The 15,441-nt window shown below is 47.0% G+C and overlaps 7 protein-coding genes across 7 annotated transcripts; 3 read left to right on the forward strand and 4 right to left on the reverse strand.

Annotated features, from left to right (window-relative positions):
* Positions 1-722: 722 nt before the first annotated feature.
* N7469_003600 (GNAT family N-acetyltransferase) lies at positions 723-1,254 on the forward strand (the record flags this gene model as incomplete). Its single annotated transcript, XM_056642520.1, has 2 exons — positions 723-1,002; positions 1,064-1,254. 2 exons carry the CDS (start codon positions 723-725, stop codon positions 1,252-1,254), a joined length of 471 nt encoding a protein of 156 aa, XP_056501932.1.
* Positions 1,255-2,115: 861 nt separating this feature from the next.
* Positions 2,116-3,775, forward strand: N7469_003601 (uncharacterized protein; the record flags this gene model as incomplete). Its single annotated transcript, XM_056642521.1, has 2 exons — positions 2,116-3,497; positions 3,553-3,775. The coding sequence occupies 2 exons, from the start codon at positions 2,116-2,118 to the stop codon at positions 3,773-3,775; spliced, it is 1,605 nt and encodes a 534-aa protein (XP_056501933.1).
* Positions 3,776-4,055: 280 nt separating this feature from the next.
* N7469_003602 (D-mandelate dehydrogenase-like dehydrogenase) lies at positions 4,056-5,174 on the reverse strand (the record flags this gene model as incomplete). Its single annotated transcript, XM_056642522.1, has 2 exons — positions 4,056-4,795; positions 4,868-5,174. The coding sequence occupies 2 exons, from the start codon at positions 5,172-5,174 to the stop codon at positions 4,056-4,058; spliced, it is 1,047 nt and encodes a 348-aa protein (XP_056501934.1).
* A 599-nt stretch (positions 5,175-5,773) lies between these two features.
* Positions 5,774-6,718, reverse strand: N7469_003603 (uncharacterized protein; the record flags this gene model as incomplete). Its single annotated transcript, XM_056642523.1, has 1 exon — positions 5,774-6,718. One exon carries the CDS (start codon positions 6,716-6,718, stop codon positions 5,774-5,776), a length of 945 nt encoding a protein of 314 aa, XP_056501935.1.
* Positions 6,719-6,900: 182 nt separating this feature from the next.
* Positions 6,901-7,801, reverse strand: N7469_003604 (uncharacterized protein; the record flags this gene model as incomplete). The annotated part of the gene is made up of 2 exons (XM_056642524.1): positions 6,901-7,444; positions 7,518-7,801. The coding sequence occupies 2 exons, from the start codon at positions 7,799-7,801 to the stop codon at positions 6,901-6,903; spliced, it is 828 nt and encodes a 275-aa protein (XP_056501936.1).
* Positions 7,802-8,871: 1,070 nt separating this feature from the next.
* Positions 8,872-13,388, reverse strand: jhd1 ([Histone H3]-lysine-36 demethylase; the record flags this gene model as incomplete). Its single annotated transcript, XM_056642525.1, has 4 exons — positions 8,872-9,786; positions 9,842-13,186; positions 13,249-13,315; positions 13,354-13,388. 4 exons carry the CDS (start codon positions 13,386-13,388, stop codon positions 8,872-8,874), a joined length of 4,362 nt encoding a protein of 1,453 aa, XP_056501937.1.
* Positions 13,389-14,301: 913 nt separating this feature from the next.
* N7469_003606 (putative pre-mRNA branch site protein p14) lies at positions 14,302-15,267 on the forward strand. Its single transcript, XM_056642526.1, has 5 exons — positions 14,302-14,380; positions 14,521-14,544; positions 14,675-14,731; positions 14,832-14,959; positions 15,035-15,267. Exons 1-5 carry the CDS (start codon positions 14,349-14,351, stop codon positions 15,133-15,135), a joined length of 342 nt encoding a protein of 113 aa, XP_056501938.1. The 5' UTR covers positions 14,302-14,348; the 3' UTR covers positions 15,136-15,267.
* Positions 15,268-15,441: the final 174 nt, after the last annotated feature.

Consider the following 15,441-nt stretch of genomic DNA (forward strand, 5'->3'; position numbering starts at 1 on the left):
TATCGCACGTACAATGGCGGGTGACCTCTGGAATTGATTGAAGCTTGGATTCTTCTTGGCGGTATATACCTTGGATGGAATACCACCTTTGCTGATTTTCCTCCAGCGATAACTTGTCTTCAGAGTCCGATTCCCAAAACATTCGGCATAATGCCACTTACTTGAAGGAAAGAAACTTGACCATTCAACAAGCATCTCAAGATTCGAGATACAGATATCCACGGGTCAACAGTATTGAATCACCGATGAAAAGCTCGGCCCGTTGATCTGGACGCCTCTATCCGAGGTTTTTGGTATTCAATTCAGAATTTTGCTTATTGTGCATAAAATTTCGAAATTTGATCAGACCTTCTTTGAACTAATCATTCGGGCATACGTTATTTTCGGGACTAGATCCTACTCATAATATTCTGCATTAGGAAAGTCTATGCGATGAGTCAATCATAGCTTCGATCGTGTCTGTCCTTCTTTTCACAACCAAATATCTTTCATAAATATCACTTTTCCACAATACTTGTTTGAGTCCAACATCCATTCAAAACCCTGACTGCGATTGATACAAATTGGGCTTGGTATTGGGTTGCAGCGGGATTAGTCACAACCACTTTACGTTTAACTAGACTTTGCATGACATTTTTCAACCTTCCAATCTACAACCACCCTTCATCAAACATCGATCAGTCTCACCGAGGAGTGTATTTACGATAACCAGACTGTACAAAATGACTTCCCCCGCCGAATTTGCAATCACCAAACTAAACAGCAATGATTTCGACGAATGGGCTGCTCTCTTTCGAGGCTATATCGACTTCTACGAAACTACAATCCCCGAAGATCAATATAGAAAAACATTTGATCGGATCCTCGACCCAAACTCCGATCTCTACGCCCTTGTCATGAGACAGAAGCAACAAGAGTCCGAGAATGGAAAGATGATCGCGATTGCCCACTTTTTCCCTCAACAGACTCCATGGAGCGAGAAGAAAATCATGCTTCTCAATGGTATGCCCTAATTGATTGCCGTGCATTGATAAATGGCTGATTTCGTTTCCAAAATTTACAGATCTCTTCGTGGATCCGGCACTCAGAGGAAAGGGCCAGGGTCGAAGAATGATACAGGCGGTTGCAGATGCTTCAAAAGAGATGGGATGCTTTCGGCTTCAATGGTTGACGAAACATGATAATGTGACTGCTCGTCGACTTTATGATACTATGGGAGATGCCTCATTTGTCCAGTATCGCATGGGGTTATAGATTGTTACTACCAGGCTCACCAATTTGCGTTAAATTATAGTCAAATAGAACCGATACGATTGCGCCAACACAGACATTGTATTGAAGTCCCTTATTCGTGTCCCACCATACCAGTTACTCTCCGACCTCAGCCATTTCGAGGCTCGGGGTGTTGACTGCGTACCACACGAATCACTTAGTTGACACGACCGAGTACCATCGAGGCGGTCGGGTCGACTTGCATATACGAGGGAACTGAAGTACATTGCTAACGGGGTTTGGTTGGTCGGGGGGTGTTGATAATGAAGACTCATAATAAAGTGTGTCTTCTCTTCCTTCACCGTCTTCAAGCAAGCGATGAAAATAGTACGGTGGAACCCATTTGACATATAGACAACGACCTTTTAAGGGGCTTAGGAACTGATCACTCTCCTATATCTTTGTGGTAAGAGGCGAAGCATGGACATATGCTTGGCGTCAAGAGAATTGCCCTGATATTCCTATACCTCGACTTTACGGTTTCGCCACTTCCGACGGAGCGACTTTATGAGAATCATACTAAATCGTGATGTGAAACAGTACTGATACAATATTTCGGTCCTTCGAGTAAGCCTCACGGTTTAATAAACTATCCCAAATGTAAAATGTATACCGAGTCATTATACTTATCATATTGTTCATCACTAATCATCATACCCTCCTCCATCTTTATCTCATTGGTTCGGGACTACATTTGATCTCCGATATCGACGATTCTCATAGACGCGGGGCATTTCCGAGGGGTAATCTGGTGTATAAACACGCCGAAAGTGACACCATCCCCCTCGTCCCAACTCAACGAGCTTATGGAAAGTAATTGAGCCATCAAAAATCACACTCATCATGGGCAACCAGATATCCTATCAGGAAAAGCTCCATGAACTTGATTTAGGCCCCAGAGGCAAAATTCAAGGCATCCAATATGATAACAAAGCCAGGCGATACGCGGGGCTACCCTACGCCCTACCACCAGTAGGCGAGCATCGCTGGAGAAAACCCCGTCCATTGCCTGTCGACTATAGCTATAGCGAGTCTGGGACTCCCTTTGATGCTTCATTCTTCCGTCCCGTTTGTCCACAAGCAGCATTTACCTCTGGAGCCGAGAAAGACGTCGGCCCCGAAGTTTACAGCGAGGATTGTCTACTACTCAATATCTGGACACCAGTTGAAGATCCCAACGAAAAAAAGACAAAGAAATGGCCGGTCGTTCTCTGGCTTCATGGAGGCTGGTTCCAGCTAGGTGATCCTCTTCAAGAAGTTGGGATGAATCCCACCGAAATGATCTCCACAGGGAAACTCAACGCCATTGTCGTTGGTATAGGCTATCGACTGAATGTATTCGGGTTCCTTGCTGGCCAAGCTCTACTTGAAGAAAGTGGTGGTGAAAGTGCCGGTAATTTCGGTCTCTGGGATCAACGATTAGCTATGGAGTGGGTTTATGAGAATATCGAGGCGTTTAATGGGGATATCAGGAATATTACCTTGGGTGGACGCAGTGCTGGATCTTACGGCGTACAAGCACAAGTGCTTTATGACTTTCGACGTGAATCGCAATTATTTCATCGGTTTTATATGATTTCAAATGCTATCCCCGCGCAGCCTAAGGCTCTCTCCGACGTCAATCCTCAGTTTGATGAGCTTTGTGAGTACTTCAACGTGCCACCTAATCTTTCTGGTCCTGAAAGGTTGGACAAATTGCGCGAAGTGAGTCACCAGGATCTTGTTGCCGCGCTGAAGAATCTCACAAATCACACATTCCGACCTGTGACGGACGAATTATTCATCTTCAACGGATTCACCGATTACCATCATAGTGGTGCTTTCGCCGAGGAGTTCAAGAGACGGAAATTGCGACTATTTATTGGCGAAGTATTGAATGAGGAGACACTCTATGCAACATATAACAATCCAGAGCCAAATATCGATTCTCTCAGACTGCAAGTGTCAAACTATTATTCGCCAGAAACGACGGATCGGGTCTTGAAAGAATACAAACTCCCCGAAGGTGCAGATCCAAAGGATTGGAACACTTTGTTCGGAAATATCATTGCAGATGGTCAGGTTCGAGCTCCTTCACGGTGGTTGGTCGATTGTCTTAGCAAAAACGGTGTACCTTTGCAAGATATTTGGCGGTATCGCATTGCCTACCGACTTTCTTTCATCACAAACAAAGTTGCACCCGCATCTTTTGGCGTAGCACACGCCATGGATAAACCATTTTGGAAGTAAGTTTCGTATAATATCACCTTTCTTTATATATGTATATACTCACCTATCCAGCTTCTCGATTATCCACGGACCTAATCCTCAAGAAAGAAAATTGATGGAAGATTGGATTGAGGCTTTTGTGGCTTTTGTTAATGACAGTCAGGAATATGACTATGGTACACGAACAATCGAGGAAATGAGGGTAGCAGCACCAGATTGCACGATCCAGATTGAAAAAGATGAACGATGGTCGGACTTGGTTAAGTTGGGACATATTTTTGCGAACGATATCTAAATGGAGTCTTTGTATCATGCATCTATAAAATCATCTAACTGCTAATCTTTCAAATTCCTAACCCTTCGTTCTGTCCAAATTTGGTCATTTATCAAGTCCATCAAATTCCACGAATATCTTGCCTGTGGGTGCAATTACAAGAACATTACGCTAGTGTAGTAACATTCTCATTGCGGAAATTGGACAGAAGCGATCAACTGCTTGAAAAGGACATTCTGATGACATGATTCATTATTCTATACAATAGTCTATCTCTTATAGCCACTGCCACCGTCCACCTCTAAAGCTTTGAGGAAGACGCCTTCGCCACAAGATGCTGGTTAACTGGCGTAATAGCCTTTCCATTTTGAAGGAACGAGATAATGTTCTCCATTCCAAGACGCTCAAATCCAATATGAGAATCCAATGAAGCACCAGCATTGTGCGACATGATTTCAACATTTCGCATCTTACCCAATTCCTTGTTAACATTGGGCTCGTCGTAGTGCACATCCAAACCAGCCGCTGACAAGTGACCTTTCTTCAGAGCCTCCAGCAAGGCAGATTCATCTAGCAGCTTTCCACGGGCAATGTTCACAAGTCTAGAGCCAGGCTTCATCTTCGCCAACAATGATGCATTGAGCAGTGTTTCTCCACTGAATGGAGTCGCAACCAAGACACAGTCTGAGTCGGCCAAGAGTGTGTCCATGTTCTTGTGATAAGTGGCCTGTGAGACTTCCTCCAGTTGACGGGGCATTTGGACGATGTCATGGTATAAAATCTTCATGTTAAGAGCGAGGAATGCCTTCTCGGCGGTGCGACGACCAATCTGGCCGAAACCAATGATACCGAGGGTGTGACCCTTGGGGTTCAGAGACACAGGTGCAAGATTACGGTTTGCTTCAACAAATTGATTGGGATCAAGAGAGCGAGCTGCCATCGCAGACCACGAAAAGAGACGGAATGTCGAGATGATCAACCAGAGAGCGGCATCAGCAACAGACTCCGTACATGCAGCAGCGGCATTGCAATAAACGACTCCTGTGGAAAGCAAAATATTGATCAGCTACTTCCAGTATCTCCTATAGTGTTAGGAAATATATCAAAACTTACCCTTCTTGGCTAAGGTAGTAGTATCAACCCAGTCGAAGCCAGCGCCCGCGCTGGCATATACTTTGCATGAATCCGGCAGCAATGAGATCAATTCTTCATTCCAGTTACCCATTTCACCCCCTGTATTCCAAAAAGGGCGATAAATTGCGAAAAAGTCGCCGAATCTTTTTTCCTTCAGCGCTTGGATAAATTCTGGTCGTGGCATGCTATACGATCGACGAATTTCGAAATGCTCTTGGAATTTGGAGTGCAATTCATGATTCCAGCGGATGTCATCTCCGAGTTGAAGGACGATTGGTTTTCCCATTGTGTCTTTACTTGTATTATTTCAATTTGAGGTTGCTTTGTTCACGGTTGATGTTCGGGTGTAGAATCGCGGTTGTATAAACTTCGCCGTAGTCGCGCAAAACCGACGACACTTGTTGAACCTGGAGGTATTTGTAAAGGCCAAAATGAATTCAATAGCTCTTTCTCTATAGAATGCTTATTTAAATACTTTGCAGAATCTTTCGTCGTCAATTCCCATCTCAATACGGCTATTGCATATTGATACGGCCTCTGCTCCACGGCAATTGAGAATGCCCTCGGCTATTGAAATCCGAAGTATAGACAAAACCCCCCACGAAAAACGAGACGATCAGTCCATCTTTGCTTTTATCAGAAACCGTGGGGATCTCTCATCTACCCAATAATTGACTAGTCAGACAAATCAGTCAAAAACTAAGACCGCTGTGGGCTCATCTGCTGATTTCTCCGCACTCCGCATGCAGTTCGGCTTCCCCAGTTTCTGCTTCGGAAGTATATTTCCAATTAGCCAATTATTATACTCCCTAGTCGCGATGGATGAAGACCTACAGATATTATTTAGCTCTTCTTTTATGTTTATATAGTTGTTCTCCATTGACCCTAATGATCTTGATCCGTGGAACCCCCGTAACGAATAGCATTGCCGCCAGGGCCGGAGACAATCCAAGTGCCATCCCCTAAAGGTTCAAAGTCATGATTATCACGCGAGTACGCCTCGAAGCGATGGCATGATGTACCTGTGCGTAGGTCGATACTGTAATGACGATGCCACTCCTTGTCATCCTTCTCGCCCGCAATTGTGGCAACCGCAATGTCAGGATTGAGAAAGCCCCCGTTCCAATCCATACCAGCTTCATCCTCCCCAAAATACTCGTGGCCAAATGCCTCAATTGGTATCCGCATCACGACCTCACCGCTGAGAAAGGCGTGAAAGGCTACATCATATCGGCCATGATCAACCGTCATGAACGACTGGCCATCGGGCGCCACGTCGATCAATACGCGATCTTCCCAGCCATAAGAGTGTAAGTCGATGCTCTCACCGGTGAATGCTGCTCGGTACATTTTCACACCATCCTGGCCCTCGCCTACATCTAACAGGACATGTCGCCCGTCAGGATGTAGTACGAGCTGGGCTCCCTCCCCAACGCTACCCAAGATTGTCCTAGCGACTTCTTGGCCGGTGTCGGCGCGTAACACGACCAATATATCAGGGCCACGATCAGCCATCGCGTCGGGACGATATACCCAGACCCAGGTACCGTCTAGAGAGAACACGCAGCTGCAATCGCGTAAATGGCGCTGGGTAGAGCGAGGCTCTAGATCGTACTGCCATAGGGTTTCACTATTTCGACTGATGCACACCACACTGTGTGAGGTTGCGTACACAAGCTGGTTCAGATTCGGTGCCACCGCGTGGTTGAGATGCTTGTCTGAAGAATCGACCCTGTAGATTGTCTCCGGGTCTAAAGACCCGCACACGCTCCGTGAAACATTGTAGGCATGTATTTTCCCGGGTAGATAGCGTGTGGCCGTCAGCTTCATGTCTGCTAATCATAGATTGTCAGTCCAGCCTTAGATGGAAGTGAATTAGTTAGTATCTGGCTGGTGAATCAGAGATTGTCAAGAGCTCGTATTTACTATCCAACCCTAACCCAATAAAGTAGCGAGCTGCCACCCAACCAGAATTGTAATTTCGAAGTGTATATATTGCATATTTTCTCATATCATTTGAGAGAGCATCTCAGACGATATCTCTCATTTTTTTCTTCTTCTTTCAGATTCGTCTGAATGACAATCCCCCGCTTCTCTTTCAAATTCTCTTCTTTCGACGCAAATGACACATTAACAGTCCCATTATTCCACACCCTCACATTAATATCATAAACCCAAGAACTCTCAGGATCAATCAAACCCTCAATACTAAATCTCTCAACCACATTGCGATCCTTGGCCCAAATACCCTCCATCTGCTGCCAAGTATTGGCCACGAATTCTCGATATTGTATTCCGCGTTGATTCATAGCTTGGACAAAGCGATATTGATAAGATGATGGATCGAATTGCGGTGGTGTAGAAGCAGTTACTCGTCTCAGCGTATATTTCTTTGCTGTGAAAAATAATAACCAGATTGTGGCCGTGATCGTGATACTTAATTTGCCATGATAAATCATATTCTGACGTCGCTCGGGCTTCTCGACCTTATCGTCTCCAAGTCCTTCAAGGGTTTGAAATGTAAAATTGAATATCGTAAATGGTATCATGAACCAACTATCTCACTCATGAGTCTTTATTTGATTCTCTTTTTTGTTTGGAAGCAGCAAGCCTCTGGCATATAATTTACCTTTCAGACATCCACCCAAACACAGCAATAATGCGATTACATAGCGAAGTTTGATTGAAAATCTCCACGCCAGCTTTACCAGCATACACAATGATTCTATCATCTGGTACATTAAAAGTCTCGAATTCAGGATCCATTTGTACCCCCCGGCGAGCTGCTAAGAGAAATAAAAGTGGTTCGAGGATCTTCGCGGTCGCGTCTGCGTTGATTCTAGTGGGTTCCGCAGCCTCGACGTCCATGAGCTTTTCACCAGACGAGTCATTGGGTGATTGTATCGATGTCATATTGTGATTCTATAAGAAAGGATATCAAAACGAGGGCTTCAGAAAAGTTGCAAAAAGAAAGACCTTTTTTTTTTTTGCCTGGAAGATATCTGAGACATGTGCCTTCGGCCCCCAATATCAAAGTGGAGCAAATCCATACGCGATGGAAATTGAGAGTCTGATCCACTGAATCCATATCCATCAATGATATGATGTCGATGATAGAGTGAAGAGTGCGGTGCATAATTGCTAGATGAGTATATTCTACGTGCTTTTGATTCGAATTTTACAGAGCCAGCCACTCGTCATGCATTATAGATATACCAAGGTTACAAACGACCAAAAAGAAATAGGAACTCAAGTATATTACCATTGGCTATATCAAAAGAATCAATGATACATCTTGCATACGAAAAAAACCATGAACGCCTTGCGCCCAGCGCATAACCTATCAGCAAGGAAATCCAAATCATGATCAAACGGTCGACTAAAAACTAAAGCAGAATAGCAGAGGACGAAGGAAAAGGAAGAGTAGGACCGTGAACAGGGAAAGAAAAGTCCAGAAAATTTGGAAATGAATTAAAAGAGAACAAAAGAAAGTGGAATATCACTGAGCAAGGAACGAAGGTTTAGGACAGAAAATAATACCCCCATATTTGCAATAAACCAAAAGGAGGTGAAGTAAAAAAAAAAAAAAGGAAATGAAATGAAAAATCAAGACACAAACTCCAGATCGCCCCATTTGAATCGAAGACAGGACAAGGACACAAGATTGGTTAAAGAACGCCATTTAAACTAGAGAAAAAAAGAAAGAACAAATGAGCAAAAACGCATATCAACTCCGAGTCTCCTGAACCCGCTCCTAAAATGATAATCCCGTAATGAAAACCCCATTGAAAAATGAGTGGAAGCAGAAAAAGCAAAGGGAAAAAGGAGATTGAGAAAGGAAAATAGAAAGGATGAGAGGTGAAGGATGGAGGGTGAAGGGCGAGAAGGAAAAGAAATGAAATCAATATCCAACGTTTCGGTCATGAGTACCATAGGGTAACAAACAAGGAAAGCAAAATGCTCCAGAAAACAAAACTTCAAATCTAACCACGACGTCGTCGCAATCCAAATTCCTCCTCTTGAAGTTCCCGGATCAATCGCAGACTCTCTGCATCGGGTCCTTCCTCCTCCATATGGTGATGAATATGCTTTGATTGACGCGGAGACAAGGACGTCGTCGCATGACGGTCAAAGCGCTTCTCAACCATCGGAGAGCTCTTCTTTGCATGGGACGAAGAAGGGCGCGAAGAGATTTTCTTAGTTGGTTGCGGGCCTGGAGTCGTTCTTCGAGGTGGGAGGGTTGTTCGTACTGATGGTTTGGGCGGACGTGCGGAGTTTGCAGCTGGAGCTGGAGCTGTAGTTGAGCTCGCTGTTGTAGATGTAGATGCAGCCGTCTCCGGGGCAAAGTGTCGCGGTTGTCGGGAGGAATGACGGGAACTGGAGTTGGGCGTGTGTAAAGTAGGTGCTTCGCTCTCGACCGACACCACGGGTTCCCCGTCCTGGACCACGTCCATTTCATCTGCCAGCGATGTCGGGGGTGATACCAAGGAAGTGGTTGGTTTTGAGGAGACAGATACAGAATTCGTATCTTTCATCTCCACAGAATCTGCATGAAAGACGGGCGGTGATGCGTAGGATGTCTTGTTGACAGGTACCTCTTCTTCCATGTTTGACGGAGGAAATTGATAACCTGGGTGATGCTGACCAAGGGCTTCATGTTCATAGACTGAGGGAACATTTTGCAAAACCGCCTCCTTGCTATCTGGGTGGCCGAAACCAAGATGCTCCTCCTGGTTCATGATTGGAGACGTGCTCTCTTGCTTTGTCTTCTTCGAGGTGAGCCCCAAATCATCCTCATTGGGTCGAGGTCGCTTTGCCGTGGCAGTGCCGCGAGGTTTGGAACGTTCTTGGGCCTTGATCGGATCTACTCGGCCGTACTCATCATGGATGCAACGACGCTAGTTGTAAGTTAGTATGGGATGTTCAAAAAAAGAGAGATTGATCAGAACTAACCTTGCTCTTCCGACAGTCATCGCACGCTTTACTGCGGCCCTTTTTCCCACCACCGCCATCAGGACTCAAATCATTCAGTCGATTGGCGGCGGCTGTCGATGTTCCCATGACTGCGGATTGGAATTTACCAGTGCCTTCGAATCCATCGATGCCAAGGACGCCATTATTTTGCAGCCCGGCTTGCGACGCGATGGCCGCCAAGGAATTCAACGCTGAAACAGCATCTTGTGCAAGCGAGTTCGGAGTGCTGACACCTGACGCGGATCCAAATCCATTTATTGTCATTTGTTTTCCAAATATCATTTCAGCCGGCTCGTCCTTATGGCGACATCGGATTCGACGTCTGCGACAAGCATCACAAGCTACCCGTTTCGGTCCTAGACCGGAGCCTCGCGGTCCAGATGATCGCGCTTTGGGAGTCATGGCTTCCGGAGGCACAGATTCGGGCATATAACCAGCCGGCATTGGAGTTTCACTTTCTAGTGAATATGGCCCGACACTGTTGAAAGGAGGTGCTGGCGCTGGCGCTGTCACTGGAGGAAGATTGGGCACAACATCTTCCAACCGCTGTACAGCCTGTCTTTCAGCATACATACGCTGGCTTTCGATATTGCGGTCAGAACGGCGACTTGGTCGTCCAGCGGGCTTCTTCTCGTTGAGTGAAACTTTGGGGTTACTTTCAATAACGCCTGGCTTGGTCCACCGAGGAGCGGTTTCATTGCCCCGTTTCCAAGTAACCCAGATTCCAAATCGGCGAATCATGTCGACAGGATCAGTGATTCCTTTGGGAATCGAGCGACGAACAGCATTTCGAGTTTCGACAGTGACGCCATCAACCAGATAACCGCTGGCGATGAGTGCAGTCCGAAGAAGATACTTAGTCAACTCCGGTAGACCCTCCAGCTCAGCTTGAGAATAGAATCGAGCGTTGTAGTAAGGTGAACCCAAGGGCTCATGGTTGGCAAGTCCTCCAAACTCATAGTACACGGGATACTCGCGGTGGAATCGAGCATTTTCATCCTGTGCAAACAAATCCAATACATTCTGGGGAACCGGGTCATCCTCCAAATATCTCAAGGCTGTGTACCACTGAATCTTCTGGAAGAAAGGATATCGGAACTTCTTAGGAACCTTGGTATCCTTTTCAATGTTGAGCACTTTGATCTGCATGCCGTAATTTAATCTGGTGAGAAAGTTGCCTCCGATCACCAAACTGTTTTCTGGAGTCCACACAGCATGAATCCAACCGGATGGGATCAACATGGTATCTCCTTCGGATAGATCGACACGATAGCACTCTTTAGTCTGGTTTCCGAGGAAGATCGAATCTTGAGCTGGAGAATTGCACCATTCTTCATACTTCTTCAGATGCTTATCCTTTGGCGGGATGAAGAAGAAAGTCTTTTTACCCTTAAGAATATGGTAGTAAACAGAGGAGCCACCAAAATCGATGTGAAAGTCGGTATAACAGTCGGCAACAGACATGAGACAATAAAATTGCACTTTAGGAAAGTCACCTATTTCCTGTAGTTCTCGAGGCCAGACAGCATCTTGCAAATCTAAGTCTCGAACGATCTTGGGTCGCTTGATGAGTCTGCCGAGCCTGCTCTGGGAGACTTCAAGGCTGATGACGTTCCGAACGGGCTTCTCAGGTTCGTTGCTTTCATAGTAATCAGCCCATTTCTGCATATTCCATCTCTTGTCTTCGCCCTGCTGTGACTTGACATCAATGACTTCAACTCGTTCATCTGGTCCATAGAGTTCCGCAACAGCCCGTACAGTAAGGCCATTGGGGATTACCATGTCCAGTTGATCCTGGCCACAGTCAATTACTTCATCGACGTTGGCCTCTTCCTCAGGGAGATGCTCCATGAGTTCATCGAACATTTCTTGAGTCGAAGCCTCCTTAATAAGAGTGTCGAATTCCGAATTCACCTCCGAGACAGGTTCTTGAGTATTCCAGCAGGCCGGTATCACGATAGGTTCAGTCCAGCCATTTCCACGTTCGAAGTATTCCGCAGTGGCCAATTCAGGTTTCATGCGTGGGAAATTCTCTGGTTGGAAGCGAATTTTGCCTTGACGGATAGGCTCAAGGTAGTGGTGTTCTAATGAGTTTGATGCCGCCTTCACAAGGCCTTGGTTGAGACCCGCGTAGTCAATTGCTGTCCGCGCTCGCGAAGACTTGCGCACAAATGTGGTCTGGCCATGTACTGGTCGACATGACCGACAGATGAATTTATCGACAGTGCGCACCTCTCGGTCATTTTTGAAGCCCGCGCAGACAATGTGAAACCATCGCTTACATCCATCACACCCAATCCAGGTATCTTCTGCTTGCTCGTCCGTCTGTACCGGTATTCGGACCATATGGCACGCAGCACAGCTTGCTTGGCTTGGTTCGCTTTCTTCTTCCTCGGCTTTAGGCATGGGGTCTGAAGGTTTGTGCAAGGCGTGAACTTCTGGGACAGCGGGCCGGGGCTCGCTGTACCCAGTATAGCGAGATGCATTTCCGGAAGAGCTATTTTCGTTCTCGTCTTCCCATACAATCGGAGGCAACGTTCCCGAACTGGTGGTCGGGCGTGCATTTCGAATCACAGAACGTGGTACAAATGCTGAACCATCCGAACGAGATCTCATACGGGAGGGCGGGTGACTATCTTCGGGGTAGTGTGCAGGTTTCCGATCATCAGGGTATCCATCGCTTGCAAAGCCAACTCGGTTATGTCTTACGAGATCACCTCCAAAGTGATTATGGGACTCATCGATGCTGACTCGTTTGGCATGGCTGCCAGGGTGAAAATTGGTCGGCCGGGCAAGGTTGAGAAGAAGTTCAGCATCTGTTGCCATGCTATCCGGGATGGAGGGGTGCGGATGTGAGTTTGTTTGCACATTTGTATGAGAGTGAGAATGAGGGTGGGAGTAAGAGTAGGAATGGGAGTGGGAGTGGGAATGGCTTTGTTGGCCGCGGGGACGATAAGGTGAAGAATCTCTTTCGGATCGAGCTCGCTTGGCGGGGCGTTCGGAGTTGTTCGATTCGGGAGGGAATAAGGGAACGGATGAATAAGATGGAGAGGAGGGTGGTCGTTCAGGAAGTGGTGTAAAGGTCGGACTTGTAGCGAGGGCAATATCCGCAAGAGTGTCAATGGTCGAGTTTGACCGGCCATGACCCGACCGGTGATGAGAATTTCCATCCGCAGCGGGGATTTGAGTATGATTGGACGGCCTTCGGTCACCATCAACACTTGTAGCTCGATTCAAGGTGCGCTCAGCCCAGGATGAACGAAATTCTGCGGCGGACGGTGTGATGGGTTCGACGGCGCGTCGCGGGGGAGACGGAGTGCGGTACTGCGGTGGGCGCTCTCCCAGGGGAGGTGAGAAAAGATGCCGCGCTCATCATCTTGACTGACCCAGAAGATATTGCACACGGAAAGGGACAAATGGGAGTATCGGAGTTGCGAAGAAATGCGCTTGCGGCTGGTGGGTGCAAAGCGGGGATCCTAGACCACACGGACTAGCGAGTGGCCGTCGCAGAGGAATGGAGAGTCATTCCTGGCAAATGGACATTCGCAGTCGAAACCGCAGGAACAATATGAGCGCCAGTCGAGCGAGATAATCGACGACGTGGCGACGAGGGAGAGGAGGATATTTCGGGGTGGACGGAGAAGAAGTCGCAGTTGAGGGGGATCGTTCGAGAGCGGCGGGAGACCAAAGGCGCCGAGGGTCGCGGCGCGCAACCCGCGGGCAGAGAGGAAACCGAATCAAAGACAATCTAGTCAGCAGGAATGAAGTTTCCTGCGATCTGGATGACAAGTCGGAATATCAAGTTGATTTGGGATTTTGGGATCGGAGGGGAAGGGAGGAGAAAGGAGGATGAGATCACAGTGAAGGAGGGAGAGAGTTGGTTTGGTAGTCCGGGCAGGTCGCAAGGTATGGGAAACGCGGGACAGCTCAACCACCGAAGGGCTCTTCTTTTTTGCGCCGGGAGACCACACCTTTCTGTTAAGACAGAAATCAATCTCGCACAAGCTCTGAGAAGTGAAGCGTCCCACGATCGAATGGGGAAAACCGTTGAAAGAGAAAAGTTGAGGGAATCCAAACTCGAAAGGCGCCGAGCTTCAATTGCGACGAGAGCGTCGCCGAGCTGGCTGATACTGTATTGTACGGTTATAACGGAGGTTTCAAGGGAGGAGTACCTGATAAGCTCATAATAAATGGTAGGGAGGGGTAAGTACTGATTAGGCGCACGTGCTGTAATTTTGTCACGTACTGTAATGGCAGCAAAATCGCTTACCTCATCACCAACAATAGTTTCTGCCTCAGGCATTTAGAAGGCATGAGCTAGTCCGAATCCGGAAATGCCAAGACCACCGCATGCTTCCATTCTGCGTCGCTCGTTCTTGCGCTCTCCTCCTCCTCCGAAAATCGATTCCAACCCTCGATACCCCGGGTATCTTGCCTAATTTTTTTTTCTCATTCACCACTTTAATCACTTCATTCTATCCTGAGGATGAGCCGGAAGCTCGCCCCCGAAGCAAATCGGTATGTGCCGTGGAATCTTTTTGCCCCTCTTGACTTTGGCACTTCGCGCCATCCCGCAAAAACCGGAGGCCCATTCACAACTTTGGTGTCTTCTGAATATATTCAGAAATATCCGTGCTAATATGTTCTTCTACTGGTAGGATTCTCTTCGTCAAGAACCTCAAGTATGTTCCTTCGATGCTCGCCATTCCTCCGGTCCCCCAATCGATTACCATACTCGCGTGATGCTTGCGGATCATCGTTCACCTCTGTGAAATTCAATCGCCGATAACTGATACTTTCTTTTCTCTTCAGCTACAACGTAACCGCAGAGCAACTGTTTGATCTCTTCGGAAAGTTCGGGCCTATTCGGTAAGACATCTTTTTTCTGCCTTTCGCTCCACATCTCCGACTTCGATTCCAGCTACGTGGAGCCCTGCATGAAGTCGCTGTTAACACAAGATATTTCTAGGCAAATTCGCCAGGGTATTGCCAACAACTCGAAGGGCACAGCTTTTGTGGTATACGAAGACGTGCACGACGCCAAGCAGGCATGCGATAAGCTCAATGGATTCAACTTCCAGAACAGATACTTGGTCGGTATGTACACGTCTCTCTACAATCACGCTCTCCCCTCCCAATCGAAGCCCCCTGACATTCATTTTCCTTCTCTAGTATTATACCACCAGCCGGAGAAGATGGTTCGTTCAAAGGAGGATTTGGCGGAAAGACAAGAGAATCTCGAAAGACTTAAACAGCAGCACGGGATAGAATGATGTGATGATGACTCTCATGATGCCCTCTGCATGCGGTTCGCAGTGCATGGTATTGCAACGGCTTTCCTGCTCTATCGATTCCGGGATGGTTGAGGGGTTCTTCGGCGTTTTACTTGTTTATTCCCTTTGGTTTTGATTTTCGTGATGCGTTTCGGGAGGGAGATGGAGGCTTGACGGATCCTACTCCTCGGTTATGAATCTCGGAGGCTCTCGCTTGAGGGACATGCCCAGCGAGGGCTGCTTTTTACCTTTTCTTCTTTGTCTATGCTATTATCCTCATATTCCCGATTCTCGTAATCAAATATG

This window comes from Penicillium citrinum (assembly GCF_028827155.1).
Source record: "Penicillium citrinum strain IBT 23319 chromosome Unknown utg000003l:1.0-4596430.0:1.0-4598250.0, whole genome shotgun sequence".
Classification (NCBI taxonomy): Eukaryota; Fungi; Ascomycota; class Eurotiomycetes; order Eurotiales; family Aspergillaceae; genus Penicillium; species Penicillium citrinum.

Excerpts from the sequence above, each read along its gene's own strand:
- N7469_003606 (XM_056642526.1), top strand. The coding sequence starts at position 14,349 with ATGAGCCGGAAGCTCGCCCCCGAAGCAAATCG. Across the intron at positions 14,732-14,831 it reads GGAAAGTTCGGGCCTATTCG|GCAAATTCGCCAGGGTATTG; the intron begins GTAAGACATCTT and ends AGATATTTCTAG. Across the intron at positions 14,960-15,034 it reads CCAGAACAGATACTTGGTCG|TATTATACCACCAGCCGGAG; the intron begins GTATGTACACGT and ends TTCCTTCTCTAG.